At 54.3% G+C, this 21287-nt stretch overlaps 1 protein-coding gene across 4 annotated transcripts; it reads left to right on the top strand.

Moving 5' to 3' along the window:
* The first annotated feature begins 1278 nt into the window (after positions 1-1278).
* Positions 1279-20969, top strand: SHF (Src homology 2 domain containing F). 4 transcript variants are annotated; one of them, XM_055316859.1, is made up of 7 exons: positions 1279-1779; positions 10841-10982; positions 13324-13530; positions 15050-15190; positions 16405-16576; positions 16721-16840; positions 20210-20969. In XM_055316859.1, the coding sequence occupies exons 1-7, from the start codon at positions 1279-1281 to the stop codon at positions 20394-20396; spliced, it is 1470 nt and encodes a 489-aa protein (XP_055172834.1). In that variant the 3' UTR covers positions 20397-20969. The 4 variants fall into 4 exon arrangements, with proteins under 4 accessions (XP_055172834.1, XP_055172835.1, XP_055172836.1 ...); XM_055316860.1 differs by lacking the exon at positions 15050-15190; XM_055316861.1 differs by lacking the exons at positions 15050-15190; positions 16405-16576 and having other exon boundaries at positions 16645-16840.
* Positions 20970-21287: the final 318 nt, after the last annotated feature.

Here is a 21287-nt window from a genome sequence, read left to right as displayed (position 1 = left end):
TAGGTAAGATTTGTGTTCACATTAAGGTCTGAGAAGCACTGTCCTATAATGCCAACTAGAATATGCACAAAGCAGAAACCCAACAAATATTTGGAGACCTCGGCCCTGGAATTCCTAGGGGATTCCAAGTTTTGCCTTCAACATCTTCCTCTACTCGTCTTCCTCTAAGCCGCCTTCCCCTTCGGAGCCTAATGTGGCTCTTTGCTCCCTCAGATGGCAGATGTGAGCCCAAGGATGAGAGAGACTCTGAGGCAGTGCCCAGGGGGGATGATGGTGAGATGAAGCTGCTACCTTCTCGGCAGAGCCAAAAGCAAATGTTGGCGTTTGCTTCAGGGCTACATTATTTCTTTGGAGAAACGGGCTTTATTTCTAAGACAAAAACGCCTATCGCTTGAGCATCGGAGCCTCGAGCCTCTCGAGAGGATAAGGGGTTGTGATAGACAACACTGGAACTGTTTCTAGACTTGATTTATTGACTTGTCTGTTTCTATTCTGTCACTAATCTGATTGACAACGAAACCTGGGGTTTGACTTGAAGGGATTTCCGCGTGTGTGCTTGCTGCCGCCGTCAGGGCCGGGTGGGCCTGCCCCAAGCCGCGGCGCCCGTTGGTGGGAGGCGTTCGTTCGCGTAAGGGCTGTTTGCCTGTGAGCAGGGCGTGTGTGGAAACGACACGGGAGAAGTGGGTGTCACTAGGGAGTTGATTATCTGTGATGTGAGATGTGTCTGTCTGGATCGGGAAGCAATGCAGTGGGAGCAGCTGGATGGGAGGCGGTAGGTGGGGCTCCCACGGTACGCGGGAGAGAGGGGATTGTCACAGACACACATCGCACGGAACAGCCCCTCCTCTCGCCCTCCCTAGCTGTTCTTCCTGGGATATTTCCCAGTTAGGAGGCCTTGGGGAAGGGAGGCGTCCAAGCGCTGGGAACCCAGACGTGTGAGGTGCCGCGCGTGAGCTGCGAGCTGGGGAGGGGGACAGATGGAGACAGGTGCGCCCCCACAGGGGCACGTGTGGGGACACGTGGAGGACTCACCTTCAGCCCAGGATTCGCATCCCCTGCGTTGGGGGTCGCCCACTTACTTCTCGTGTGTCCACACCCGCTGGAAGCCCGCACCCCGCCCCTCCTCCCTGGCAGGGGGAGGTCGACCCCGATAGGGAGCGGAACCCCGCCCCTCCCTTGTTACCCACGAGCCCCGCCCCCCCGCCGCCCGGCGGAGCTCCGCCCCCGCCCCGCCCCCCGCCGGCCACCGAGCTCCCCTCGCTCAGTCTGGCTGGCCCCATGTTACTGAGCGGAGCTCCTCCGGCGGGCTCCGGCCCGGGGCAGCGGGCGCAGGGGAGCGCGGGGAGCGGCCCGGGGGGGTCGCGCCGGGGCGCCGGGGGAGCGGGAGCCGGCCCAGGCGGGGGCGGCAGCGGCGGGGTCGCTAAGTGGCTCCGGGAGCATCTGGGCTTCCGCGGGGGGGGCGGCGGCGGAGGTGGGGGCAAGCCGGCGCCCCCGGAGCCGGACTACCGTCCCCCCGCACCGTCCCCGGCCGCGCCCCCTGCACCACCCCCGGACATCCTGGCCGCCTACCGGCTGCAGAGGGAGCGCGACTTCGAAGACCCCTACTCTGGGGGGCCGTCCAGCTCCGCTGCTGCCCCGGCCACCCCCACCGCCCCCGGCCCCACGCCGCCCCCGCGCCACGGCTCGCCTCCCCACCGCCTTATACGGGTTGAGACCCCTGGCCCTCCAGCGCCCCCTCCCGAGGAGCGGATCTCTGGACCCCCGGCCGGCAGCGACAGGGTGAGTGCTGCGCCGGGCGGGGGTGGCCGGGGGGAGGAGAGGTGGTATGAGGTCTGGGGCTTTCAAGAGGGACAAAGGTGGCCTGGCCGGGGCCGGGCTGGGCCCCTCCGGGTTACGGTTCCTGGAGGACAAGATCTTAATCCTTGACCCGGAGGCTCGGAGCCTTCATTCACCTTTGTTCGAATTCTCGACCGACTAATCTGGGACGTGCGCCCCAAACTCTGCTTCTGTCCGTGTTATCGCCCCAGGACTAGTGACCCTCTTCCTCACGGGCTTTGCTCTCTTCGTCTCAGCCCTCCGCCTCGTCCCGGGGCCTAATCAGCGTGCTTTTCTCTAACGGTATTTGAGCACCCCCACCCCACGCCAGTTGGTGGCCTTTCTGCCCTCCGGGAGCAGCGGCTCCCTGCCCTTTGATCTCTGACCCCCTCCCCCTCCCCCCACCCCCCGCCCCAGAGCAGAGGTAGCACAAAGCTCCGTTCCTCCTCCTCAGGGAGCCCAAGCATCCTTGCAGGTGCTAGAGCCCCAGGAAGGAGGTGAGGGCTGGGGTTTCTCCCTGTGGATCCAGCAGGAGCTGGCCTTTGCCTTACTCAGGGGTACTGGAGCCAGGTGGACTGTTGTTCTCAGGAAGCCAGGACAGGCAGTGTGTAGCTCTGTAGCTCTTCACCAAGGATACTGACCACTGAGGTCCAGGCAGGCCCACAGCACTACTTACTTCCCTTGTCCCCCCAGCTGTGGGGGCAGTCAGTGTTTAGAACCTGTTGCCCAGAAAGGGCTGAGCTACTGAGCTCAGCCTCTCCTTCTTTTGGCCTCTTCTTTCCCAGGTCCATTCTGAGGGAGGCTAGAGCCTTTGGGAGACCTGCAGGTGTGGGATAAAAGGAGACTTGGGCATTCACTGTTCTGGAGAACATTCACTGTGCCTCCGAGGCTTCTGGTGGAGAAGCCATCCCTTGCTCAAGCCCACTTCAGCCTCCCTCCTTGATAGCTGAAAGCCATCTTCAGGTCCCTCTAGCCCTAAATTCCATGACAGTGACTCTGTGGGCTGTCCTGGCTCTGTTGTCCCCTCACACATCCCTCGAAGCTCAGCTCTGAGGCTTAATCCCTTTCCTCAGCAGAGAACACAGTTTTATTTGATTGGAGAGCAAAGTTCCTGTCTGAATCCATTGGCTCCAGGGTTGAGGTTTTCAGTGGAGAGAGCGCTGTTTTGCCCTATTTCCTGGATGAGAGAGATGTGTCAGGGTCAGAGCAGAAGCCTCAGGAATGTGAATTATTTTTTCCCTAGTTCCTGCCATGGGGCATGGCTGCCCCTCCTGGGCCAGGATCCTTAGCCCGCAGAAGGAGACTGTGCTATCATCACATGTCCTTTAGCTCCTCTCCTTCCTAATTGTCCCCCACTGTTGGGTGATGTGATGGTGGTAGTGGCAGTGAGGCAGAGGGAGCATTAAGCTTTGTTCTTACTATTGGCCAGTTAGTTTCCCTCTCCCTGACCACTGCCCATTGGCACATGGGCCTGAGCTATCCCTGGCATTCCTTTCTGCAGTCTTGGAATGACCTAACAGGCTTGCTCCCCAAGTAATGAGCTCCTCTAGGAAAAAGGATTGTTGTCCTCCTCATGTCTGTATTTCCCAAGTGCCTGACATGCTCGGCATAAAGAAGGGGTGAATGAAATACGTCCATTGAATGGTGACTGTCCATTGCTAGGGTGACCTGAAGGTCAGAGACTCCCTTAACAACAGCTCCCCTTTGTACATTTCCCCACAGAGACCCCCCAAGGAAGGGGCTGTGTCCACACAACTGTGGTTGACCCATAGCCTCTTCTCACTGAGGGCATCCATGCCTCAAGCTGGGTTGGTTCTGTGATCTGTGGGCTGTTCAGACCTTAGGGGCCAAGAGGTGTCTGACTCCTTTGTCAGCTGCAGGGACAGGAATGAAATCCAGCAGGATCTCCCAGGAGCCACACAATCTGTGGTTTCTTTAGTGGGTGTGATGAGAAGGATCCAGGATGCCATCCAAACTGGCTCAGGGGCAGGGACATTGTCTCTGCGGGCCCTGACCTGGAGCTTCCCATCACAGGGAGAGGGTAGCTCCACTCATTTAAGAGCAGAGTTCAGGGGATCCCAGAGTCTTCCCTTAGGAAGAGTCCAGGTCAGGTATCTGAGCCCCTTATTCTAAACCCAAGTGATGGCACATGCCTGCAGCACTCACACAGAGTTGCTGTCTCTGAATGGTGAGCCAGCCTGTTGAGCTGGAGTTTCTGTTCTGTGACATGTTTTGTCCCGATTCTCTCTGTTCCTCTCCTCTTAGCCACGCAGGTCTTCTTGGCTTGTTGCTTTGGGTTACTTCCTGAGGTGAGATGAGCTGCCTCATTTTCCTTCTTCTCCTGGAGCCCAGTGGCTGGTGCCGGGTGGGTCAGAGCCCTGTGAGAGGGGCTGGGTCATGAGGTTTGATGAAATGGGTGGAAATACTTCTGTAATGAGAAGATTGAGGGGAAATGAGCCCTGTGGAGAGTGACTGTGGGGGGCAGGAGAGATTGGGGATTTAGACAGGGCCCTGAGAGGCCCAGGGAGCTTAGGACCATTAGTGTCTCCCCCTGCAAGGCTCTGGCTACAGGCCCTCCCTTAAACCCACCACTGCATTTGGCACAGGGGCAAGGGTGGCCATCTGGGCAGGCCTGGCAAGGCAGGTGTGGGAGCAGCAGGAACCGCACCCTGAACCAGGCAGGCAGGGCCTCACCATCTGGCCACAGGAAGAACTCCCTCATGGTGCTGGGCCCTGTCTGGCCTCCAAGCCATACTTGGGCAGAGGGGTTAGGGCCTTCCTTGCTTTGCTCCCTTTTCTCAGACCTGCAACAGGAAAAACCTGGTCTAATTAGGAAAGGGGGATGGGTATGGGAAAGGGACCCTGATTGGATGAAGCTTTGAGCTGTCTGTGACCATCTGCACAGTGTGTCCTTTGCTTCTATCCTGCCAAGATATGCGCGCATTTGTGTGTGTGTGAGAGAGAGAGAGAAACAGAGAAAAAGAGATGGTGTGAACAATAAGACAAGCACCCTGTATGAATTGAAACTAGGGCTCTTATTCTTAGCTCATGGAGAGGCTGTTGGGGTTCATGAACCTCCAGATTGTGTACAAATATTTGGGTGCATGAGCATTTTTCCGGGAAAAGGCTCCCAGCTCCCAGATTCTTAGAGGGTTTCATAGGGCCCAGTGTTTTAAGAACTTTTATAAATAGGTACACATCATACATGGTGTCCACACGGAGTCGGATCCTCCAAGTCCAAATTTGGAGGCAAGTGAAAAGACCGGTAGAAAGAGAAAAGGGAAGGAGACACCGAGGGTGTCTGAAGTCCAGCAAGACATAACTGCCCTGGAGTTAGGAGGGTGGGTAGGGGCTGCTGCTGTAAGATCACAGGATCACGCCTGTGCCAGTGTCTACTGAGGATTTCCTTATCATTAAATGACACTGGCCTGGACACTGAAAGGGACTTACCACCCTAGAAGACTTGCCTTTTTTGGTTTGGGTCCTTGCCTTTTTTGAGTTTGTTTGTTCTTGCTTGAATTTTCCTTCTTATGACTTCCATAAGAGTCTGGAGTTCTGATCTGTTTATCTTGCACATGTCCTTTAATGGAGGCAGAGGGAGGAAAAGAGAAGGGTCCTAATGAAGGGACCTTTGTGGACTGGTTAGATCTCTTAACCCTTTGGGGCCCTGGCTGGCCATCTTTGCTGCCACTGGTGCTTGGCCAGGGGTGGGAAGGTACTACTGAGGCCTGCAACTACCAGGGGATTTTATGGCAGGCCTGTCCACTCTTCCAGTGCTCACTCCTTTGGGAAGACATCTGCAGCTTGTTGGTTTGGCCAGTGACTCAGTGACACTTCGATCAGTGCTGGCACTCCACCTGTTGGGAGCTGGCAACAGCTAGGGCCCCTTGGATCATGGGTGGGTGCAGCTGGCTGGGTCCTGGGGGGCTCTGGAGGGTAGCTGCTGCCCCCTCCAGCTGGGCCTCCCCACAGGACCAGTGTGATGTTAGGCAAGAGTGGAGGCAGAGCCCAGTCCCCCACATGCAGTGGGCCTGCGGTTCTTCCACAGCCTGGGGTGCAGCCACTGGCTTCCTGGCACCTCAAGGTGCCTCGCTCTTTTGGAGCTGGCTTTGTGACTGTCACTGTGAGCTCCTGGAGGACCCAGAAATTTAGTCTTTTTGTCTTTAATGATATAATGGCAGATAGTTATCTAGGACCTGCCTTGTGCCTGGTACCATTTGGAAGCAGCTGATATGCTTTAGACCAGTTGCTTCTGGCAACGACCCCATGAGGAAAGTTCTGTTATTATCCCCCAGTTATATATAGGGAGACTGAAGCATGGAAACATTGAGTCACGTTTGCATGGTTTCACAGCTAGTAAGTAGGGGAGCTGAGATTCACAGCTAGGCAGCCTGACTGCAGACCGCCTGCCAGCACCATGCTCTGGGACCACTGCACCTTAGGGGAGTCCTACAGACAGGGGACAGCTAGTGTTCACTGAGCATTTGCTGATGAATGAGGGGGAGGAGACTCGGAGGAGGAATGGAGAGTGCGGTCCGTGCTGAGTTCACCATTTCCTGAACCCGAAGGCCAGCACTTGCCACCCAGTTCTGAAGTGGCCATAGACACACCTTAAGAGGCCTGTCGGTAGCCATTGTGTGTCTGTGATGTTTGAATGTTTTACAAGCATGACATTTCTTTGTAATTAGAAAAAGATAACAAATGTGTCTCATGTGAAGAAGTTTCCATGGCAGATAAAATTGGGAAGGGCATTCCAATAAGTGGGAACAGAGGGTGCAAAAGTTTGATCTTTTGGAAAAGCAAATAGCATACCATTTCCAAAACTGACAGACTTTCAGCGGAAAAAGGATTTCACGGTTAAATACTTTGGAGAAATGCCGAGTTAAACAAAATTAGACAGCTCTCTTTGCTACATGAGTTCTCAGAGCCTTTAACATGCTAAAATGTATTTTAAATCTACAAGTAGAAAAGATGCCACATTTCCCAAATTCTCTGGAAAGTCTGCAGCAAGGCACTGAGAGTCAAGAGACCTGGGTCCCAATCTTGTCTCTACTGCTGCAATCTGTGTCCCCTGCCGAGCACTGAAACTCCGACTTTAGTGTCTGAATAGGAGAGATCATCATCAGGACTAACATTTTTGAGCACTGACTCCATTCCAGCCTCTGAACTCAGGACTTTTACATTCATAGGCTTTTTTTTTTTTTAAGATTTTATTTATTTATTCATGAGAGACACACAGAGGGGGGGGGGGGCAGAGACACAGGCAGAGGGAGAAGCAGGCTCTATGCAGGGAGCCTGATGTGGGACTTGATCCCAAGTCTCCAGGATCATGCCCTGGGCTGAAGGCTGTGCTTAAACCACTGAGACACCTGGGCTGCCCCATTCATGGTCTTCTTCCCAATCCTACGAGGTAGGTACTAATACCATCCCTATTCTACAGGTGAAAAACCAGAGGCTTCCAAACATTAAATGTCAACTGAAGAAATGGAGGAAAGGGGTGGTGGTAGACTTTGGGGACCTTGCAGAGCCCAAAGCCTGTGGCATGTGCTCCTAGCTAGCTCCCCTTGGACCCCGGGAGTTCCTGGCCCCAGGACCAGGACTGCAGGGGCCAGCTGCATCTGGTGTGGAAGGTCGCACCAGATGGTGGGCCTGCCAGCTATTGCGGGAGAGGCTTAGGCAAGCGAGAGAGTCAAAGCAGGACAGCTGCTCTGGGAGGGGCACTGCCCATTTGGAACAGGCACAAGAGCCAGGTCTGGAGCCTGCCGGATGGCAAGAGGAAGGGGATCTGGTTGGCAGGAGGCCTGGGGACAAGGGGGCCTCTGAGCAGCAGCTACTTGCCTACTAGTTTGGAAGTATTTCAGCATTTCGACAGCATTCTGTCAACCAGACAGAGGGTTTGCCTAAATATTAGCCCTGGTTTTGGGTGCCTTCCCTGCCAGTTCTTCCCTTCTGCCCTTGAACTGGAGGCTTTGATCCCCATTCAAATCCCCCCATTCTCCTGACAGCCTGCTCCTGCAGCTGCTACTGGTTTGTCAGAGTGGTTGGAGTTGGGGATCTGAGAGTCCGTGTCACTCCAAAAGATAAAGTCTGAGGAGAGGGAGGCCTTTTGAGCATCCAGTAAATGTGCACTGAGCACCTACCTTGTGCCAGACCCTGTGATGGATGTGGTATACAACAGTGAGTACAGCAGTCAGGTAAAGGTCTCATAAACAATAAATCATGATAGAGCAAAGGTATCAGAAGCCTGCAGAGGCCGTTTTCTCCCACAGTTTTGCCTCCTCACATGACCTGTAGGCCACTGGGAAGCCAGGCCTGGCCTCTGACAGGGATCCTATGGGCCCGGGGTGGGTGCCCATCTTGCCAACCTTCCCAGCAGGTGTTTCTGCTTCTGCTCCTGACTCCCAGCCCTGTGGGTGGCTCCTGTAGGTGACCTGCCCAGGGCGGGGGGGCTAGGGTTTCCTGGAGCAGGGTGTGGAGTCAGGGATGGAACAGAGGAGCCATTGACCTGCCCACAGAGCTGCCACCTGGGTGCCCACAGGCACTGTGGGCTGGCACTTGGGAAGCCCGTGCTCAGCTGGGGAGGGGTCATGGCTCAAGCCCAGCCCAAGACTCCAGTGGGAATGGCACTAGTTTGGTGAGGGAATGGCTGGGCAGGAAGGGGGGCGGGTGTCTGTAGAGTTGGGGACCCTGGGGCTTGGGCCAGGTGCTTCTCACTGAGCAGCTTCCGGGGACTCAGTGCTCTCCCCCCATCTCCCCACTGAATTTGCTATGCCTTTCTCTTCCAAATAAACAAGGAAAAGTGTTTCCTTTGTCCATTCTTCCTGTTTTATGTGAACTAATTTAACAAATATTTACTGAGCACTTTTAGGCACTGGGAATTTAGCAGTAAACATGGTTCCTACCCTCAGGAAGCTCACGGTCTATAGGAAGACAGATGATGAAACAAATATTTATGACACAATGTAATAATAGCTCAGCACAAAGGCACCTAACCATTGCTTGGGGGAGGATGGAAAGGCTTTCTGAAGAAAGAGAATAATCTAATCCAGGCAGAGGGAAAAGCTTGTTGGTAAGAAACAAAACATAGAACTTTCAGGTAACAGAGTAATCCAAGGCTGGTAGGGAGAAATCGAAGAGGAAAGTGGATCTTTAAATCCCTTTAACTTTGGGCTTTTTTTTGTGTGGGCATTATACCATTTAAGGATAACATGTCTGTGGATTTGGTTACTGTTAAGTATCTGCCACTTAGGAGTGTGAGGCTGGGGGCCAGCTCCCAACTCCAGAGCCCCCTTGGTCAGGTGGCTGGGGCTGTGGGTGCTACTTGGCCTGAGAAGAAGCAGCTTGGGGTAGGAGTGGATTTCTAGAGAAAGGAGGACTAGTGGGGAGGGCTCCAAGGGGAAATAGGCAGTGGTCTAGTAGAGACATTTTTCTAGTACCTACTGTGAGCCAGGTGCTTATTAGAGCTGGAGAGTCAGAAAGGACAAAGAACTCTAGGCTAGGGGATGATCCAAAGGTGGGGATGGTATGACCTGAGATGGTGGTCTTCTCAGAAGCAGGTAGAGATTTGAGGGAGGTGAAGGAGCTGGAGGGCTTGGGTGGGAAAAGATGGAATGATGGGAGCTGAAGAATGGAAGGGGGAGATGGTAGGAGATGTTGGGATGTGCTTCAGAGACCTCTAGAGGGGCTCACAGGGGGCCCCAAGAAACATGCAGGAGGGGTTTCTGTGGTAGGCAGTTTCCTTTCTCCATTTCTGCTTTGCTAGGGGTCCCAGATCCACTGACCCAGGGCAGGTAGTCACCCCCATAGCCTCCCTGCTCAACTGGCTCCCACAGTCCTGATCTGGCCCAGACCCAAAGCCCACACCAAGCACAGAGGAGATGTAGGAGTGGCCCCTCCTCATGCCGCAGGCCCCAGAGCCACCTCTTGTCAATGCCTGTCAACTCAGTGTGCCGTGCTTCCCCTGAGGTGCTGGCAGCCCTGGGCGGGCTGGGTTGTGTCTCCACCTCAGCCTCCCCCCTTCAAGGAGCCAGTGCCCTGCTTGGAGAAAGGCTCTATTGTCCTCAGCTGCACCCCACCCTGAGCACCTTGAGCTCCTCCTCAGGATGTGTGGCTTACTGTTCAGTCTGCCTGAACTGGAGCAGGGAGAGAGGGATGGTCATGAACCACCTGTGAGGGAGAAAGGGGCAGTGTGGGATATGAGGCCAGGGCACCACCTTTTCTGTTCTTATCATCAGGAGCCAGGGGCTTTCAGCAGAGCTCAAATCCTGGCTCTCCTCAGGGCTGTCCTAAGGTGGCCTCTTCTCCCCAGATGGCCAAGATGCCCACTGGTGGCAGGTTGGCAGCATAATTTCACACAAAGGGCACAGGTTCCAATCAGGTTCCTCCACTTATACAGAATAGTCTTGGGCATGTTGTTCCCTACCTGTCCCTGAGCCTCCATTTCCTTAAAATGAGGATAATAATACTCACGATGTTGTGATGAATGTTCTGAGGATAAACCAGTAGAACTGTACCATAAAGTGGGTACTTGGCTCTTTTCTTGATGGTCAGCAAATTTTTCTTTGTTCAGCATCTGGGAATGAACTTGTAGGCCTAGATCAAGTTAATCTGTTTTCTGCTATTCCTCACTTGTTCTTTGAACTTCTCCAACACCTCTCTGAATTAATTCCCTCTGTTGAACCACCTGGTGTCAAATACCTCTGTTGCCCTGTCTGGACTCTGACTGAGGCAGGCCGTAAGGCCCAGAGCTTAATCCGGGCCATTTAACCTAAGGGGGGGTGCCCCAGAGGCACAAAATTAGCAGAAAAGAAAAATCTATCATTCTGTTGACAGCCTTGAAGGGGAGCCCTGCAAAGGAAGAGCCAGAGCTCGTCCCCATCCAAGGTCAGAGCCTGCCCTTGGATACCTCGGGCTCTGGATGTAGGACATTCTGCCCAGGACTCACTCCCATGGACAGAGCATCTAGGGAGAAGCAGAGCTGTCTCTCAGATGTCTGAAGCCTGCTCTCCTCACTGTCTTTCCACAGTTGGCAATCCTTGAAGACTATGCGGACCCGTTTGATGTTCAGGAGACTGGTGAAGGCCCAGCAGGAGCTTCAGGAGCCCCCGAGAAGGTGCCTGAAAATGACGGCTACATGGAGCCCTATGAAGCCCAAAAGATGATGGCTGGTGCGTGGTGGAGTCAGGGGTGGGGACTGCTTCCTGAAGCCTACATATTTGTACAACAGGTTCTGGGACCCACAAGACAAAGGCTGATTCCATGATCCCTTTACTAGATCCTTGGAGACCATGGGTCTACCATGGACCACCTGGGGTCCTTGGCCCTTGCCTTCAAGAGATTTTTTTTTTTTTTAAGATTTTTATTTATTTGACAGAGAGCACACAAGCAGGGAGAGCAGCAGAGAGAGAGGAAGAAGCAGGCTCCCTGCTCAGCAGGGATGTGGAGCTTGATCCCAAGACCAAGACCAAGATCATGACCTGAGCTGAAGGCAGACACTTAACCAACTGAGCCACCTAGGCGCCCCAAGAGAGTCATTTTAGAAAAGGAGCAGTGACTTGTGGTGCCTAAGACATGAGGCGGTAGAGAAAGCCACACAACCAAGGGTCAGGAAGGACAAGATAGTGGTATGGGCCAGAGGTCATGGAACCCAAAAAGAGAATCACTAGCTTTAGAGAAGGTGGTGAGTTTGAGATGATGTGATGTCAAAGTGAGACATCTTTATGGCAGTTGGAAACACATGGCTGGAGAAGCAGATGCAATGCACGTTATGCTGGTCAAGCCTGTCAAGGAGCAGGGGCAGAGAGCAATGAATAAGACCTGGTCCTGGGGAGCAGAGCAGAGGTCAGGAGAGGATCCAGGGAAAAAGCACGAATGTGGGTGATCAGAGAGGAGGAAAGGGGTGAGTCAAGCCAAGGCCCCAAGGCAGGATTAAAGGAAGGTTTGTTCAGGGGCAGATAGTTTTAGAGTTGGCCATACTGGGGAGCCAAGTTGAGAGAGGCCAAAAAGGGGCAGTGAAGGCTGGAATGGGGCACTTGAACTTGCTCCAAAAGAAGGAAACCGATATGGATTCTTAAGCAAGGCAGAAACAGAGCAAATACATTTTAAGGGGATTACTGAGGCTTCAGTGTACAAAACAGACTAGAAGAACTGGGCATCAGAAAGATGAGTTAGCATTGGTGGAAACTGTTGAGACTTTAAGGAGCAATAATTAACACTGCTTTCTTCCCCTTCTGAGCTTGGAGATCATTGAGAAATAAGATTAAGGAAACAGATGAAGATAAGAATGTCAGCTTTATTACTGATAAAGTAGATTAGGGAACATTACTTAGCTATCTCTCCATGATGGGCTTCTTAATACTTCCCAGAAGTAAACTTGCCCACTCAGCCTTGGGCCATGCAGGACAGTTATAGGCCCCTTCACGGGGGGCAGGAGGAGAAAGAACCAGAAGACAGAGCTGAGAAAGGGAGCAAGCATCCACTGGTGATCAGATAAGCTGCTCTCCTTTCTTGGGAGAGGGGCAAGGAGGCAGAGCATGGCCAAGAGTGTTATTCCATGGGGCTCATGGAAACGTGAGCTGATAGAGTGGAGGTCACCCTCACAGTAATCTAGATGTGGAGAGATGAGGGTAAGAGTCATCAGGTACTGGTGCCGAACAGATGGGATTTAGAGGATGAAGGAGGGCCAGGACTGAGGGAGAGCAGTGTAGGAGACAGAAAGGAAGAAAGTGGGGAGGGTGGCTACTCTATGTAGATCAGATGGATGTTACCCCGAGGGGACCCACGAAGGCCCAGTAATTGTAGGTGAAATTTTGCGCATTTTCCGGGGGAGTAGCTCCGTAGCTTTTATTAGATTTCCACAGGGGTACATGATCCCAAAAAGAGAATCACAGAGCAGACTAGAAGAACTTCTGGGGAAAGTGGCAAGTTTGAAACATAAAAGTGAAAAATCTTGATGGCAACTGGAAGTGGATAGGGTGCCATGAGACTGGGCAAGGAATGAGGGCAAACGAGACCAAAAGAGGGTCCAGGGAAGGAGACCAAACAGGGGCAATCAGAGAGGAGGACCACAAAAATGACTTATCAGAGGGGACAGTTTCAAAGAGGGAGTGATCAGCGGTGTCTGATCAATAAAGGATTTTCTGATTGTCAAGTGTATTACTTGGGTTGCAAGGGAAAAATTGGACCTGTGTAGCCAAGAGGAGGTGGATTAGGAGAGACCCTGCCTCAGTTTCCAAAATGTGTAAGCCTCATTTCCCTAGCCCTTGCTGGCCATCTAAGAATCTTTTTTTCTATCTTTCACACTGGTGCTTCTCTGCCCCTGCCTCCATTGGATCCCATTGTTTTGGAACTCCAGAGGTGTTTTTGAGGGCAAGGGATCCCGGATGTGTGCCTCTGAAGCCAGTGGCATCTCTGAAGCAGACTTGGTGGGTTCCTGAGGGAGGGTGCCAAGTAGCTGAGCCAGGCAGCCAGGGCTGCTCTCACACCTCCCCTCCTGCCTTGCCCTGGCAGAGATCCGGAGCTCCAAGGAGACAGCAGCTCAGCCCCTGCCTCTGTATGACACGCCCTATGAGCCAGAGGAGGAGGGGACCACCCCAGAAGGTGAGGGGACCCCCTGGCCTCGGGAGTCCCGGCTGCCAGAGGATGATGAGAGGCCCCCCGAGGAGTATGACCAGCCCTGGGAGTGGAAGAAGGAGCGGATTTCCAAAGCCTTTGCAGGTAAGTCCTGGTTGGAGAGGGTGGGTCTGCTGGAGCCTCTGAACAGCACTCCAGGCCCAGGGGAGTGGAAGGAGTGGACCCCAGGGGCCGTGGGAGGCCCAGGTGCTGGGCTCCAGGGAGGTATAGTTGAGTGCATCACAGAGATTGGTGAATTGGGCAGTGTGAGTGCAGCACTGTGTGCAGGGTCAGGGAAGGGGCATCCCTCAGACACCAAGAGGCTTAGGCCACTTCCACCTTTTGGGAGATTGGGTATATTTTAAATAAAGAAATTCCAAACAAAATGATAAAACTTGTGATATATGTTGAATACTCACACTTAACAAAAGAGGAAGGCATTTAACTCTCCAGACAATGAAAACGGCTGTGTGTAACCTTTAGAGATCCCAGCCCTGAATTAGTCTCCCAGTAGCAGGCTGTGCCAGACCAGGGGCGCCTGTGCCTCAGGGGGATTTCTGAGGAGCAGGAACTGGTGGGGAGAGGGAGGCTATGAGAAATCCCCCTTTGCTGAATGAAGGGTAGGTTTCTCCTGTACCAAACACCCCAGCGCCTATCCCAAGCCTGGAGTCTACCCTGCAGAGGTGTGTGTTGGTGGCCTGAGTGGGTGGTGCTACAGCCTGGAGAGTGCTTTAGTCCCTGGACTTGATTGAGTGAGAACATAAGGATTTAAATGTCATTCAACTCCATCCCCACTCCCATGCTCCCCTCATCCCTCCTTGGGCAAGGGGCTCATCCTGGAGCTGAACTCAGCTCTCTGCCCTGTCCTCCCCACCCTGGCGGCCAGACTGGATAACCACAGGTTTCTAATTTGTTTCCTGTAACGTGTGCACCATTGAGGATGGACCGTTTATTTCCAGAAGTCTCCTTGGAGAATCAATACTGTTTGGATTGCTTAATGGGAAAATCTATGCTCGTCATTAGGAAACCTCGTTAGCAGTCCTGGAGCCGCCAGTGGCATCCTTCTCTTAATTGTCAAGGCTCAGGATTGAGGGTTGTGGGGGGTAAATTTCAATAAAATATCTGCCCCCACATCAGAGACTTCCTGACAGCCTGGAACTGGGCTGTCTCAGTCTCGCTGCCCATGACTTCCCAGGCCATGGGGAAAAGGAGGAAGGACAGCAAGTCAGAGGGTGCCAGAAGGCCATGAGAACCTGGGTGTGGTGCTGGGAGGTGAGGGCAGCTTGTTGTTCCTCCTTTCCTCCTTCCTGGTCCCTCTGGGCCCTGGAGGCTTGTGAAGGTTTAAATGAAGGGCAAGACTGCATCCTATTTGCTATCTGTGCCTCCCACCCTTGGACTAAGCTAGCCTGGTGTGATCACTGTGGCTCCGTCCAGCCCCCTGATGGTCCTGTTCCCCCTAAGAAACCACCCTCGCCTCTACTCTGACCCTCCTCCTTTCTAGGCTATCCTGTGTCCTGGCTCTGGGTTTTGGTGTCTCAACCTCTGCCTCTCTCTGTCTCTCTCTCTCTCTCTCTCTGTCTCTGTCCCTGTCTGTGTTTCTTCTCCCTGCTGCTACTGGCTCCAGTTGACATTAAGGTCATCAAAGACCTACCTTGGCCTCCACCAGTGGGACAGCTGGACAGCAGCCCCTCCCTGCCTGATGGGGACAGGGACATCTCCGGTCCAGCCTCACCCCTCCCTGAGCCCAGCCTGGAGGACAGCAGCGGTGGGTCCTGTGGGAGCTTCTGGCCAGGGTCACAGGTCCCCTCACCCCTCAGGCCCTGTGGGCTTGGGTTGGAGGAGCAGAAGTGGGGTAGGGTTTGGAGAACCTGGGAAAAATCTCCCTCATCCTGGAGGAAGAGAAAGGGCATAAAGTACATATCCCTCCTTCCTCCCAAAGGTGTGAGGAAGGGGTCTCCCACAAAAATCCACTGTTTTAAATTCACTTCTTTGCATATGACTTTAATGCAAATGACTCTTGGGGTGGGGATGATGATAGCACAGGTGTCTGACTCCTGCAAGTAAGGTAAGCCTCTAATCCTTACATCTGGTGACTGAGAGACAGATAAGGGCCTGAAAGTACTAGAAGGAGAGAAAAAGCCCAAATAAGGAGAAAGGAAGCACTGAACACTTAATCTTCGTTCAGTTTTTTACAGAATGGGCAGCCAAAGGCTTGTGAACACCTGTTTGTACATTTATGCCTGAGTGAGGCGGGGGTGGGGTGGGGGGTGGTATTTTGTAAATACAGGATGGAGGAGGGTCTCTGTTGCCTGTCCATGTGCACTTGCACCCATGTGGCCCCTTGGCTCCCTCCCTGCCTCGTGCTGGCCCAGTGGTCAGGCCTGCCCTGGGCTAGGAGGGCAGAGCTGCCTCAGCTGGGTTCCTCCGGGTGGGGGCAGGGAGCCTGTGGGCAGCGACCTTGGGGGAGGGGGGAAGGGGCAGGGGCTGGTGACTTTGGGCAGGATTAGCCTGTCAGGATGGCACCAAGGGGAATTGGATAATTGTTCTCAAATCAATAAGTCATTTCTACAGAATGGCTTGGCAGGGTGATATGGAGAACGGTAATGAACTCTGAGGAGGAGAAAGAAACAATATTATCAGCGGTGAAGCCACCCCGAGGGGGAATGGAATAGGGGAAGGCAGGCAGCTGTTCCACAGGGAGAAGTTTAAGTGGTTTCTCATGTTGCTCCTGTCCCCTCTCTTCCCACAGTGTAGGGACTGGTAGGCACAGTATGGCACAGAAGGGCTGAGCCCCACCCCCAACCAGGGAGTGGACCCAGGACTCTGTCCCCAGAACCAGTCAAGCCCAGGAGCATGTCCCACCCTTCCAGAACATTCCTTTGAACCCCTTTTGGCAGAAAATGGGGGTGGAACACTGGTTATTCTATAGGGCTCTATCTCTGGGGTCTTCAGAGTCTATGACCAGTATATTCCCCACAGCCCAGTTTGAAGGATCTGAGAAGAGCTGCCTGTCACCCGGCCGGGAGGAGAAGGGGCGGCTACCTCCCCGACTCTCTGCAGGGAACCCCAAGTCAGCCAAGCCCCTAGGCATGGAGCCCAGCAGCCCCTTGGGGGAGTGGACAGACCCAGCACTGCCTCTGGAAAACCAGGTGTGAGTGTCTGTGTCCAGCTGGGGACTCTTTCCCCTCCCTTCCCCTCCCGCCACTGGCTTGCCTGCAGGGGACACCCAGAATGGGTGGGCCTGGACAGCGAGGGACCCAGCAGAGATGCCCCCCTTCCTCTCTCTTGTCCTCAGCTGGTACCACGGGGCCATCAGTCGAACAGATGCCGAGAACCTGCTCCGGCTGTGCAAAGAGGCCAGCTACCTGGTGCGCAACAGTGAGACCAGCAAGAATGATTTCTCCCTGTCCCTCAAGTGAGTAGGGGTGGGCCAACTACCGGTGTTAGGCAGGATTTGCTTGTCAGGATGGCGCCAAGGAGAATCCTTGGGAAGACAACAAGCAGGACAGGAGGAGACTCCAACATTCTCCCCATGCCCAGCCAAGCTGGGGAGAACTCCATCCCCTACATGCACATTTGCTGATTCTGGGCCAGGCGCTGGGGATCTGGAGTGGTTTAAGGCTCAGCTCCTGACCTCAAGGAGCCTTGAGTCCGTTAGAGGAAACAGTCAAACTACAGTGTCCAGCTCAGAAAGTTTCTGTCACTTACTAGCTATGTAGCCTGGGGACTCCTTAACTTCTCTGGGCCTCATTTTTCTTATTTATAAAATGATGGAATAATAATATCTACCTTATAGGGAAGGATCAAGTGAAATAATACATGGGAGGCACTTAACACCATGTTAAGTGCCAAGTAAACTATCACAGTCATCTTTATTAATGGCAGTCCAAGATGTTCCTGAAACACAGGCGAGGAGATAGGAACTTTGCCTGAGGGGAGGCTGGGGATCTTGGGAGGGGGTGGAGTAATGGACACAAAGCTATTGTTCACTTGGAAGAAGTGGGCAGGAGGTCTGGGTGCTAGTGGCTGTTAACCAAGTTTTAAGGGATCCAGGAAGAGGAGTGGGAGGCAGGGCACTCCCTTCCCATCAGCCTTGGTCCTAGGGAGCAGATATACACAGACCAGCACTGATTTCCTAGGCCATCCCGGCAGAATGGCCAGTCCTCCCCTTGGTACCTGGGAGTTCTGCCCCTGCACCCCACATGGCAGCCTGTCAGAATGGTACGTCCATTCGCAACCCCTCATCGCTACTGGGACATCTTACCACCTCCTACGGCATTTCCCAGTGGGCATTAGAATACAGGTGTACCCCCACTTCAAACAAATGCAATATACAGAAGTTTGGGACTATTAAACAGCTACATTTGAGGATAATTACTCAACTTCAACTAAAAGATCATGGGAAAATGCCAGTCAACCTAAATTTTATTCTTGGGCTCAGTAAAACCAGCCAAGTGACCCTAGGCAAATCATGTAACCTCTCTGGGCCTTGGTTTCTTCCTTCGCAAAATGCATTGATGGGTACTTCTTAGGTTTCTCGTAGTTCTCATACTCTGCAAATTATCATAAAATCATAAAAGGAGCATTAGGAAAAGTTCATCTGTCAAAAATTTGATATAACACTAGGAATGTGTATTGCTTTAATAGTTAAGATTCATAGAGCATCTATGTGCCGAGCAGCATATATACCCTCTCCAAACCAACTACCAACCTGCAAGATGAATCTCTTTTTTTACAGACAGAAATAAATACAAAGAGGTATGTGACTTACTCAGGGCTACCAGGTAATAAAGTGCCAAAGGCAGGATTTGGACCCGGCTCAGTCTGACCACAAGAACTACACTATTTCATTGCATAGCTCCACCTCTCATCAAGTCTGGACAGTCCAAGGCAAGGGTCTGACTCCCCGAAGGGAGCAGGGCAGGGCTTAGCCTTAGCCTGGGGAGTAAGGGGGGAGGCAGACCTGGATGCTACTACAGCCCAGGCAGATCTGGCCCCACTGGCGTCTGTCTGCCGGAGCCTCGTTTGCATATAAATGGCTTCTCTGAAATACAATTATGGTTTCTCTGCTCTCTGTAATGCAAGGGCTTTCACTGGTAATTAAACAGCTTCCTCCAAAAGCCATGTCAGCTCTGGCCCTGCGGCCCAGCTAGTCCCACCCAGGCTCCTAAGGGTTGGGCAAGGACTCTGCTTGGGACTCTGTCCCAAGAGGTCGGTTATCCAGAAGGAGGCTTGTTGCCACACTGTTCCTCTTTTGGCCAGATGTCTCCCTCAGGGAGAAGATATAATGCAGTTTTTGGGGGAGGTGATTATTCCAAGTGGATTGTGGGTATGGGGGTATCTCCAAACTGTGAGAGAGTAAGGGAAAGCAAGGCCCAAACTGCTGATACAACTTGGGCTGGGGCCCATAGGGTAAATGGGAGAGGGACTCCTCACTGCCTTCCCTCTCGGCCACCCCCAGGAACTGTTCATTTTCCTCCAGCCCTTAGCTCCTTTGCCCAGGGCCTGTGTGGTCACTGTCAGCCTCAGCCATTATCTCAGGCCTACAGAAGAAGGATGCCTGCCACCCCCACAAACACACAGCTTGAGGCCCCCAGCAGGCTTTAGGGCACTGTATCCTGGGGCAGGGGGAGGGGATTGGGAGGGTGGGTGATAAGGGCCTGTTTTTTCCTGCCATCCGTTTCTTCTCTTCAGTCACCCACTCTCCCCCACTCACTTACCTATGGGCCTAGGGAAGTGGGTCCAGTCAGAGGCCTCTTGATACCCAGGCAGGGGAGGGAAATGAGGCTTGCCCCTCCTCACTGGCCCTAGCTCCCATACTGGTTTCTGAGCCCTGCACTTGTCTCCAAGTAGGCTCTTGCCAGGAGAGACAAGTATGCAGGCTTCAGGGCCCCCCAAGCACTGTGTCGTCCTTGCCTGTGGTAGCTTGGGTAGATGCTGTTCTTGCTGGGGCCCCACCCCCATGCTTTCTCTCTAAGAGGGTGTCCAGACAGCTGGGAGCTGGCCAGAGCTCTGAGCGGCAAGGTCCTTGTCTTGTGGGCAGGGCCAGGCACTAATGTCAATTTCCTGGATTGTGTCAGGGAGATGGGAGAGGCAGCGGATGGTTTCCTCTCTGAGGGAGGGAATGGAGTTAGAGCCTCACCAATGATGTCATTGCAGGCTGAAGGGATAGAGGAGCTGGGGGCTTGGCCCAAGGCCCAGTTAGCAGGAGGGTAAGGGGATATCCCCAAGACAAGGCAGTTGAGCCTTCCCTGATTTGGGAGGGACTTCCAGAGCAGCTTGCCCCCTGCCTGGTTTCTGCAAGAGAGAACCTCAACCGAGATTCACTTGGTTATCACATCTATCCACACACTGTCTTGCCAAGGATGTTTGTGTCTCCACGTGAGTCACCAGGTGTCCTCCCCCACAGCTCAGAGATGAGGAGAGTAAACCAGCCCTGGCCATACAGGCTGGAGGGCACTGGTGTCTGGGTCCCAGGGTTTGGGGCAGGAAGAGTGGTTGGTTGCTAGAGTTTCCACTTACACACACCCTGTACACACACACACACACACACACACACACACATTTGTGGCACACCCAGTGCCCTCACCACACAGCCAGTGCCTACTGTTACCTACTCACAAAAATCCCCTCTGCCTCCTCCATGTTTTCTGCACTGACCTCCACCTTCCCTAGTCACCTCCCCACACAGCTGGCTAGAACAACCACATTTGCTGCAGGGGTGGAGGTGGGGAGGGGGCTGGAGGGGGCCCCTACTCACCAGGGTGTCCTCTCCTCTTCCCAGGAGCAGTCAGGGCTTCATGCACATGAAGCTGTCCCGGACCAAGGAACACAAGTACGTGCTGGGCCAGAACAGCCCCCCCTTCAGCAGCGTCCCTGAAATCGTGCACCACTACGCCAGCCGCAAGCTGCCCATTAAGGGGGCCGAGCACATGTCCCTGCTCTACCCTGTGGCCATTCGGACTCTGTAGATGTGAGGCACGGGCACCGTGACGAATCCTGGACCCGGCCCTGTGCCCATCCCCTGGCCGGGGGCTGTGGCCCTTTCCAGGGACTCGTTCTGTCAAACCTTCCTTCCCCTCTCCCGAGAGATCGAGTGGACGCTGGAGATTCCTTAATTTATTCTAAAGGGGACGGCCTACTGGGGCCTTGGAGTAAAAGGTCGTGTGGGGCCGGGGGCGGAATCGCGGAGGAGAAAGGACAGCCCCTGGAGGAAGCCGCTGGTCTCCCGAGGAGTCTTAAGCTCCGCGGCTCGAGGCCTTTCCCACCGCCGGCGCACAGTGGCGACCCCCTTCTCCACCGCCCCCTTCCCCCTGGGTCAGTGCGGGGCGCCCTGGCCATCCCCCCGCCTCCCCCTAAACCGCCGGCGGGCTCGGTCCAGAGTCCGGTGCGGGGCTCGGGGGGGGGGGGGCAGACCCCCGGGATGGAGGTGGCATCGGGGGTGGGGAGACGGAGGGAAGGGCTCGGGCCGAGGGAACTAGCGCAGTCCCGGGCCGCGCCGGCTCCCGGCCAGACGCAATAAATAAACCCAGTCCTGCCAGGCACAGCCGCGTCCGCGCCTCCAGCGCCGCCCCGGGCTGTCGGGGGAGGGGGCGGCCGAGCCGCGCGGATTCTGTTTATGAATCAGCTCTGGAGCAGACACAAGCCGGCTGTGAAAAGCACTTTCGAAGCCTCAAGTTCCTCCCTTTGACGAGATGTCAAAACCTCCCCGCCGCCCCCGCCCCGCCCCGCCCGGGCCCCGCGCCCCCTCCCCCCTCCCCCCTCCCCTCGCGCCGAGGAGCGCGCCTCCCGAGGGCGCGTGCCATTTCCTGCCCACAGCCCTCGCTGGAGGAGGGGGCCGCGGACAGACAAAGAGGCAGCGC

The sequence above is a fragment of the Nyctereutes procyonoides genome, unplaced genomic scaffold, assembly GCF_905146905.1.
Source record: "Nyctereutes procyonoides isolate TBG_1078 unplaced genomic scaffold, NYPRO_anot_genome, whole genome shotgun sequence".
NCBI classification, from domain to species: Eukaryota; Metazoa; Chordata; class Mammalia; order Carnivora; family Canidae; genus Nyctereutes; species Nyctereutes procyonoides.
Note: the sequence above shows the minus strand (reverse complement) of the source record. Positions and strands in the feature narration are given on the sequence as shown.

What these genes read in the sequence shown, in the direction of transcription:
- SHF (XM_055316859.1), top strand. Translation starts at nt 1,279, where the DNA reads ATGTTACTGAGCGGAGCTCCTCCGGCGGGCTCCGGCCCGGGGCAGCGG. An exon ending in AGCCCAAAAGATGATGGCTG is followed by an intron (nt 10,983 to 13,323) that starts GTGCGTGGTGGA and finishes TTGCCCTGGCAG; the next exon opens with AGATCCGGAGCTCCAAGGAG. An exon ending in CTGCCTCTGGAAAACCAGGT is followed by an intron (nt 16,577 to 16,720) that starts GTGAGTGTCTGT and finishes TCTTGTCCTCAG; the next exon opens with CTGGTACCACGGGGCCATCA.